We start from the raw sequence: 9,007 nt of genomic DNA, 5'->3' as shown, positions 1-9,007 counted from the left end.
TCCCTCCCTCCCTCCATCCCCCCTCCCCCCGATCCTCCTCTCGCTTTTTTTTTTTTTTTTTTAGTTAACGTTTAAATACTTTTTTTTTTTTCCCCTCCTTTTTTTTTTGCGTGGCGGTGGGTTCTCCCTCTCTCTTCTGCTCCGTTCACCTGCGATCAGCGGATGCAAGTCACACACGCTCCCTTCCCTCCCTCCTTCTCTCTCTCTCCAAGTTAGCAAAGAACAACAACAAAAAAATATATAGTGGGGGGGAAAAAAAAAAAAAATAGCTGCCTTAGGGATAAGAGCGGGAGCGGAGGGGTGTGCGCGCGCGTGCCGGGGAGCGCCGGGAGCGGAGGACACCGCCGACGGCTCCGCACACTCCTCCTCCCTCCGCGACAAGTGAAGCCGCAAGTTTGCCGCCGTGCACCTGTTTGAGCAGCTCGAATCCCCGCCGCCGCCGAGCCCAGCCAGTGATTTGCCAAAGGGAGAAAGTTTTTCGCCGGCGGGGTCGCCGATCGCCCTCCTGGAGGTTTTCTTCTTCTCCTCCTCCTCCTCCTCAGCCTCCTCCTCCTCCTTTTTTTTTTTTTTTTTTTTTTTTTTTTTCTCTCCTTCCATCCCCTGCACGGCGGTCGCTACCTAGATACAAACGGGTTTTTGCCTCGCTCGCTCCCCGTCTGCCCGGGCTCCTCTATGTTTGATTCTTTTTTCACGCCTGGAGCCGGTGGAAATTAAAAAAGCTACTTGAATGTACAGCATGATGATGGAGACGGACTTGCACTCCCCCGGCGGAGCCCAGGCCCCCACGAACCTCTCGGGGCAAACCGGAGCGGGAGGCGGCGGCGGTGGTGGCGGCGGCGGCGGGGGGAACAAAGCCAACCAGGACCGGGTCAAAAGACCCATGAACGCCTTCATGGTCTGGTCTCGGGGCCAGCGGCGGAAGATGGCCCAGGAGAACCCCAAAATGCACAACTCAGAGATCAGCAAGCGCCTGGGGGCCGAGTGGAAAGTCATGTCGGAGGCCGAGAAGAGACCGTTCATCGACGAGGCGAAGCGGCTGCGGGCGCTGCACATGAAGGAGCACCCGGATTATAAATACCGGCCCCGGCGGAAGACCAAGACCCTGCTCAAGAAGGACAAGTACTCGCTGGCCGGGGGGCTGCTGAGCGCCGGCTCGGCCGGGGGAGGCCCAGCTGGCGTCGGCGTGGGCATGGGCGTCGGTGTCAGCCCCGGCGGCGTGGGGCAGCGGCTGGAGAGCCCCGGCGGCACGGCCAGCGGCGGCTACGCGCACATGAACGGCTGGGCCAACGGCGCCTACCCGGGCTCGGTGGCGGCGGCGGCAGCGGCGGCGGCGATGATGCAGGAGGCGCAGCTCGCCTACAGCCAGCACCCGGGCAGCGGGGGGCACCCGCACCACCCGCACCCCCACCACCCCCACCACCCGCACAACCCCCAGCCCATGCACCGCTACGACATGGGCGCCCTGCAGTACAGCCCCATCTCCAACTCGCAGGGCTATATGAGCGCTTCGCCCTCGGGCTACGGCGCCCTGCCCTACGGCTCCCAGCCCCACCAGAACTCGGCGGCGGCGGCAGCGGCTGCGGCGGCGGCGGCAGCCGCCTCCTCGGGGGCCCTGGGTGCCCTGGGCTCGCTGGTGAAGTCGGAGCCCAGCGTGAGCCCGCCCGTCACCTCGCACTCTCGGGCCCCCTGCCCCGGGGACCTGCGGGAGATGATCAGCATGTACTTACCGGCCGGGGAAGGCGGGGATCCGGCGGCCGCCGCCGCCCAGAGCCGGCTCCACTCCTTGCCCCAGCACTACCAGAGCGCCAGCACGGGGGTGAACGGCACCGTCCCCTTGACGCACATCTGAGCTCCCGCCGGACGCCGGCACAGGCGCCGGGAGCGACGGAGGCGGGCGCAGGCGTGGGCACCGGCACCGGCTCGGCCACCGGCACCGGCCCCCGGCGGCCCCGAAGGACTGCGAGCCCCGCCGCCGCCACCGCACGCTCAGCCACCGGCCCCGCGCCGCGCAGACCCGCTTCCCCACCTTCCCCCCCTCTTATTTTTGCCTCTTGCTCCCCTTCCCTCCCCCACCTCTCTTTTTTTTTTTTTTCTTTTTTCTTCCTTTTTGTACAGAAAAGAAATGTTTTGATGTTCTTGTAATAATAATAATAAATAATAATAATAACGAGAGAGAAAAAAGGTAACGGTTGCTTTACTTACCTTTTTTTTTTTTTTTTTTTTTTTTTTTTAGAATGACTAGTTTATGAAACTAGTTTTAGACTGAACTTCTGTGTTTTATGGAGACTTTTGTACAGTATTTATCATTCAACCAAGAGGCACAGAGTGTTTATCTGCAAAAGAGGAGAGAGAGAGAGAGAAAGAGAAAGAAAATTTAAAAAGACGGCGAAAAGACAAAAAAATATCAATAATAACCGCACAAAGTTCGTAGGTGATGCCAACTTTTATACCGCGCGGAACCGCTACGATTTCAGTCACGGATCGCTTCTTGTAAAGGCTTTTTATTGCCTAATTAACTCGAAGTTGATGGGGAAACAGTTCTCATTTATTACTCATGTACTAAGGCAAATCCAAAACAACACTTAAAAGTTTTTTTTTGTAATGTTATCGCGTTTTTTGTTTTTGTTGTTTTATTAGTATTTGTTTGTTTATTTATAAAATTTTTTCTTTTTTTTTTTTTTTTGAAGATGCGATGTTTTATGTGTTTAGGGTTTTTTTTCTGGGTTTTGTAAAACTTTATTGTATCTGGATCTTTTTTTGTTTGTTTTTCCTTTGGTTTTGTTTTCTTTTTGTATCATTTCTTGTAAATGCATTGTGAAATAATTTTTATTTAGGCGTTATGAGGGAATTCAGATTGTGTATATAGTTTACTAAAAAGCCTTTCTGCTAAACAGAAATCCTAAAGATGCGTTCAATTTTTTTGAGTTAAATAAATTTCAAAGCGGAAAAAGTCAACTGGGTTTTTTTTTCGAAAAGGAAAAAAAAAACAAACAAAAAACCAACCTCACTGGGGAACATAGCAGTGGTTTACGGTGATGTGCTTGGAAATACAACAGGTAAAGACAGAATATGGGGAGGACGTTTTATACCACAGCGGCAAGCAGAATAAAACTCAAACCCGCAGTAAATGTTGATGTTTCCTAATCCGTATAAATCAGGAGGGATAAGGCAGATTTATTTTAATTCTGGTTCCGTCCTGCGAGGGAAGACCAATCGCTGAATGGCTCTTTCTAGCCCTCAACGTTTTTGTGTCTTGTGTTTTATGGCTGGACTGACGTTCTGGCCCTTGCTTGGGGCTATAACTTTCCCCCTTGGGGAAGGTCTGGGGCTGCGGTCGGGTTGTCCGCCCCTGCCTACCTCTGCCCCCGGCTCGGACCGGGAGCCCCCGCCATCCCGGGGGACACCGGCCTCCCCCGGGGGACGGGAAGGGACAATCGAGCGCGCCGCTTCCCCTCTAATTAACACTATGAAAAGCGAAAGTTCTTCGATGTAACAGTCCTGAAAAAAAATTGTGTCTTCTAAATCCCAAGCCTGCGGAGCAGCACCATACCCGCCTAACGCCCCGGGGGGCGAGCAGGGGGCAGCGGGGACACCCGCTCCCCTCCCGCGCAAACTGGGGCCCCAGCTTCTTCGACTGGTGCGGAAGCTGCCGGTGCCTGTCTGTTCATTGCCAAATGTGGTTCAGGGCTTTTAAATGGAGTTGGTCTGGTTTTTTTGGTTTTGTGTTCGTTCTTTTGGTTTGGGCTGGGTTGGTTTTTTGTTTGTTTGGCTGTTTTTTTTTTGTTTGGTGGCTTTTGTTTTCTTTTTCCTTAGCTGTACATCGTTACCTTTCGATATGCTGGGATTAAAACTTTTGTGTAAAGTTCGTCTGAGTATTAAAAGCATTAAGCGTTGAATTAAAATATCATGCTGTAGTAAATAAATTCTGAAATCAGGTATAACTGCTTAAACAAAAGGGGAAAAAATGCTTAAAACTTCTAGGGAGGTAATGTCGGTCCCAGCAGAATGTAGGGATTTTAAAACCATCTTTTAGCGCTGGCGAATGAGTCCTTCACCCATCCAGGAGTGGGGAAACATTGGCTGGTTAATGAGGAGTGGTTCGGTCCATATTAGAGGTTGCACTTTTGCTGACATGCCAATTGACATGTACAACACTTTGGAGTAATTTTGATAATTTGTTTACATCACTCATTCTTTAAAGTGAACGCAAAATTTTCATGGAAACTGTACTGATTTCAAAACAGATAATAAAATCCCCCCCACCCTTTTTTCTTTTTTTTTTTTTTTTTTTTTTTTTTTTTAATTGTATGAGCTTTTATTATAGCGAGGTGTGTGCGGGTTCAGACAGTCAGCATATTATTTTTATTAATTTCTCAGCGTACAAACAACGCACAGAAAGCAGGAACCAGTGAGAAGCCTTCTGTTAGGGTAGTTACCTCCAGTCAAGCACTATATGTAATTTTAACCGGTGACAGGCGCACCTTTAAATATGCAGAAGAAGCTCACTACCTGTTGAATTGTTTCTTGAAAAGCCTTATCCGTCGTATGCATATGTACTCATACGTATCTAGACACTATAGATAGCATCATGACCGAAGGGAAGTGTATATGTGTACGTGTGCACTTGCAGAAGCATATACATCTGATACAACCTTGTTACGTGCCTTTTCTTTATGGGTCATAGCTATTGAAAATCACATTTACTGACAATGCGGAAGAGAAAAATCCCGGCGAGACGATGCTGTATCGCTGAATACGACTGATGCAATAGGCGGATTGGAGCGGTGGAGGGAGAAAAGCAAATAAGCATCTGAACGGGTCCACACAGCAGAAATACTAGGGGAAGTGCTTAAAAGAGAAATATTACAGCTCTTTAAATGAGCTCCTTTTAGAGAGCCTTCCCTCCTCTCACAATCTAGCGGCTCAATGGCTTTATGCCTAGAATAATAGGAATACCTGCACTTTCAACAAAGAGGATTAAACAGACTCAATCTCGGCTATATTTAAATAAGTTTCAAATGTTCTCAGCCTGCCCTTCCAAGAAAAACAATTCCCTCTGCGAATGTCCTGGGAAAAAAAAAAAAAAAGACACCTACCAAAAACCACCCCAAAACACCATAACAATGGTGTAGATTTTTTTGCTGTTCGTGGTTTACCATCTTGACGGTTTAGTTTATTTTGAGTTAAACTTCACGTTTGGGGTATGCAAACAAAGTTAAAACAACTTTGCTAGGCAGACGAGTTGGGTTTAGGTACTGTGAAAATCTTCGGGATTTTTTCTCTGCGAGTTATATATAAGAGAATAATTGAATATGCAAAACTAAGAATAGGTTTAAGCGATTTATGGTTTAAGTACATTACGTCTAAAACTGTATTAAATGTTCCTCCTATAATATGATTGACAGAGCTATTAAAATCACCTGTGTGGAAGAACTAAGGAAAAATCCCAGCGCTATCTCATTTTCAGTAAATGAGACGAAAATCCAGAGAGTAAGGCGCAAGGGAACAGGGAGGAGGTGCCCTCTCTGCGGCGTTCGGCTGCATGTAGCGTTGGGGGCTTGGGGTCAGGGCCCCCCGCGGGCTCATTCGCTCTCCACCCCGCCCCCTCCCCACCCTGGTCACTGCTCTACCGGCGGGTCCCTCTGGCCCAGAAGAGCCAGAAGGACAGGAGGCACAGTGCGATAACAGGTTTGATCCGCTCCAAACTTCGAGCCAAAATGTAAACTTGGCCTGAACTCCACAACTGTTTTCCCAGCAAGTCTCTTTTTTTTTTTTTTTTTTTTTTTCCCCTCCTTCCCCACCTCCCTCCTTTCTCCTTTTCCCGTGCGCGGCTCGCTGAGCTCGTAGGAGTGGCGCTGGGCCCCGGGGAAAAACCTTTCCATCCCGCTCCACTCCTCCGCGCCCTCAAACGAAGTCACACTGCAGCAAGCCCGGGGGGAGGAAAGGGGGGAGGGGGGGTGGAATAGATTGGGGGGCCCTCTGGGAGCAAGGAAGCGGGGGAGGGGACACACACATGAAATTGCCCATGAAGATAAAAAGAGGGACGGCTCTACTAATCTGCGCAGGAGGCCGCCCCAACGCGCTCGGAGGGGCAGAGAGGGACAAGAAGCCCCCCGAGATGCCCCTTGGCTGGGGGAGGGAGAGGAGATCCTCCCTCCCAGCTGCAGCATCAAGCCAGAGGCACCTGAACGCTTGACGCTGTTACAGCTTCTTATAATCATGCATAAAATGCAACGGAAGAAAAAAAAATATTAACCCCCACTTCAAAGAACAACCCTCACACCTCCGAAAATCAAACAAAACAGCTAATCTGAGTTTGCTGTAGATTAAAACGCAACTAAAACACGTGAGCTGGCAGCTGCCCGTAGGTTTGACCCGTCAGCCAAAGGGGATGTGCTCCCGGGCAAGGCCGCGAAAGTCTCCTGCGCCCCTCGACGCCCCCGTCTCTCCCAAGGACTCACCCCCCCCCCGCTCCCCGGGCCCTTTTCTACCCTGTCTCCTCCCGCACACTTTCTGCCTGATTCCCCCGACAGGCTCCAGCTCTACCCTCCCACGCTCAGCAACACGTGAGGAGCGCCAGGAAGGGGCAGCCCCGTAGGGGCGGGCACCATTAGAATCTGTCTGTCTGTCTGTCAGTGTGTCCTCTTGAGTGTGCAGGGCGCTGATCTTGCGAGAAGGCCCCTACTCGCCAAGCAAGACCTCAGGGGTCGCAGAACAGTGGGCCCGAGGGGGACTGTTCGCTGGGTGTGCGTGGGCCTTTGCGAGCTGCAGCCCCACGAGGCGAGGTGACTCGGGTACCTTCGTAGGGGCTGCAGATGAATGATTCAAGAGGGAGACGGGGGTGAAAGGAAGAGCGGGAGGGGGAGAGGGAGGGAAAGAGAGAGGCGGGTGGTGAGAGGGAGGGAGAGCGCGGGGACGGAGAGGAGGGGGGCCGGTGTTTGGAGAGCGAGGGATTAGTGAGGAGAGTCCTGACCCCGAGATCAACGGCCAGTCAAACCCGTTTACAATCACCAAGCGGAACATCGACGGCTCCCGCTGCAAGGCAGCGGCCGGCCCGGCAGCCAGCGAAAGTAGAGCCCCTCCCGCAAAGCGGGAGGTTGGTGGGGGAGGCCTCGACCCAGCTCCGGGGAGAAGGAAGACGCCACCTCCCTTCAGGGGTGGCGTCGGGGGCAGCTGGGAATAGAGGTCCCAACCAGAGGGTAAGGGGCTGCAGTGGGTGGCTGTGGGGAGGATGCTGGGGTTCGCCCCGTATCCCGGCCGCAGCCTTCTGGCTCCACACCGACGTGCAGAAGGGAAGGGAGGAGAGGGAATCCAGGCGACAGGGTGGGGAGGAGGGGAGTGTGCAAGGGTAGCTAGGAAAAACAAGCTCGCTGCTGTCAGCCGGGAAAGGCCGGTTCTGAACTCCACATGGGACCCTCCTGTGCTGGGCAGTGGGGCTCCCGGCGACACCAAAGACCGGCTTCAGTCATGCGTTCAGTGGCGGGCGGCACGGAGGCTGCCCTCCCGGACCGCAGACCATCTGCTGCGCGGCTACCGGGGGCGGGAGGGGAGCCGCCCCTCGACGGGCTGCCGCCCCACGGGGCACCGGCGCCGCCGGTAGCCATGCCGCTCCCACCACGGACACACAAGACATTACACGAGACTGAGGGCGAGGGGACACACGGCACACACTTGCTTTTTTTGGGGGGGGTGAGAGAATAAGCGGTCCCTCCACATTGTGGCATCTTGGCCCCTCCCCTTCCAGAACACCTCTGCACCCTCCCCCGCCCCAAGAGTACACTCGGTGGCTCGTCGCTACCCCACGACTAACACCAGAGTTAAAGCAGATAGATGGACCTGCCCCGGTTCGGACATATTTCATCTCGGGGTGGGAGGGCACCCTGGGGTTACAGGCAGAGAGCAGGAGGTACAGATCGATCAAGATTAAGCGAGGGTACATAGTGAGATGCTGCTTCCCCAGGAGAAACTGACAGCTTGGGCAAGTGGTTTCACACGTCTGAGGGAGAGAGGAGTCAGCAAAGGTTGGCTGAAAAGTCATTTCTGGAGAGGAAAAGGCAAAAATGAGGCAGAGGAAAGGAAACAGGAAACATGCGCCAGAACATGGTTCCAGAGGGGCATGGAGTGGAGGGCTGGCGTCGACGGGGCCGCTTGCAGAGAGAGGCGGGGAAGGGGGGAGGAAAGCAGTGGGAGCAGAGCCCCGCTGCCTAAGCGGCAGGAGAGAAAGCAGAGATTATGCATATGGGGCAGGCAGGGCCTTGCCTGCCTCCCTGCCTGTCTGCCTGCTGGCTCTGGCCCCGCCGCGCCTCTGCTGACTAATGTCAGGATGAGGCGTGAGACAAGGGTGGCCCCGAAGGGAAGGGCAGCTGGCAAAGGAGCCGTGGCCCCGGGCCCCGTGTGTGCAGATGTAACAGGACAGTTCCCTTATCAGAGGCTGAAGGGAAAGCCCGTTGGCTTTTGCGTGCAATGAGTCATTTGCTGTTGGAGGAAACTTTGCAAAAGTGAGGATTAGCAAGCCAAAATTTGGAGACTCTGGAGGTCCTTCGCTTTAACAGCCGTGCAGTGCGTGGAGCCTGCCTACACCACATGCCCGAGATTACAAAGGAGTCATGAAGTTCTTCCTAGTTAGTCCACACGCCTGGATAGGGACACACGGGCAATGCCAGTGTAGGGTATGCCTAAACTGACACAAGTCAGTCGGAGCTGGCTGAACTGAGTCGAACCACTAGATGTGCTGCCAAAAAGTCTGGAGATACCGAAGGAAAAGGGTTAGATTAAACTCTCGTCCTTTAATCTCCCCTGATTGGTGTGGAGTGAGCAGCACTTGCCCAGGGAAAGCTCACTGGTCCCTAGCTTTGGCATAGAAGTGGTGGGGCCTTGCGACAAAGAAACCCACCTATTTACAAAGCCCGAGGGTTCCCCTGTGCAGTTTCATGCCTATCTTTCCTGGAGGGTGTAATTCCCTAAAGGCAGGAGCCTTCAGAAAGATCTCGTTTCAAGAATGTCATTC

At 53.1% G+C, this 9,007-nt stretch overlaps 1 protein-coding gene across 2 annotated transcripts; it reads left to right on the top strand.

The window, feature by feature from the left end:
- Window positions 1–669: 669 nt before the first annotated feature.
- On the top strand, window positions 670–1,851 carry SOX1 (SRY-box transcription factor 1). 2 transcript variants are annotated; one of them, XM_030463310.1, is made up of 2 exons: window positions 670–1,517; window positions 1,575–1,849. In XM_030463310.1, the coding sequence occupies exons 1-2, from the start codon at window positions 728–730 to the stop codon at window positions 1,847–1,849; spliced, it is 1,065 nt and encodes a 354-aa protein (XP_030319170.1). In that variant the 5' UTR covers window positions 670–727. The 2 variants fall into 2 exon arrangements, with proteins under 2 accessions (XP_030319170.1, XP_030319161.1); XM_030463301.1 differs by having other exon boundaries at window positions 670–1,851.
- Window positions 1,852–9,007: the final 7,156 nt, after the last annotated feature.

Source organism: Calypte anna, chromosome 1 (genome assembly GCF_003957555.1).
Source record: "Calypte anna isolate BGI_N300 chromosome 1, bCalAnn1_v1.p, whole genome shotgun sequence".
Classification (NCBI taxonomy): Eukaryota; Metazoa; Chordata; class Aves; order Apodiformes; family Trochilidae; genus Calypte; species Calypte anna.
The sequence above is the reverse complement of the archived record's forward strand: the minus strand, read 5'-3'. Positions and strand labels throughout refer to the sequence as shown.

What these genes read in the sequence shown, in the direction of transcription:
- SOX1 (XM_030463301.1), top strand. Translation starts at nt 728, where the DNA reads ATGTACAGCATGATGATGGAGACGGACTTGCACTCCCCCGGCGGAGCC.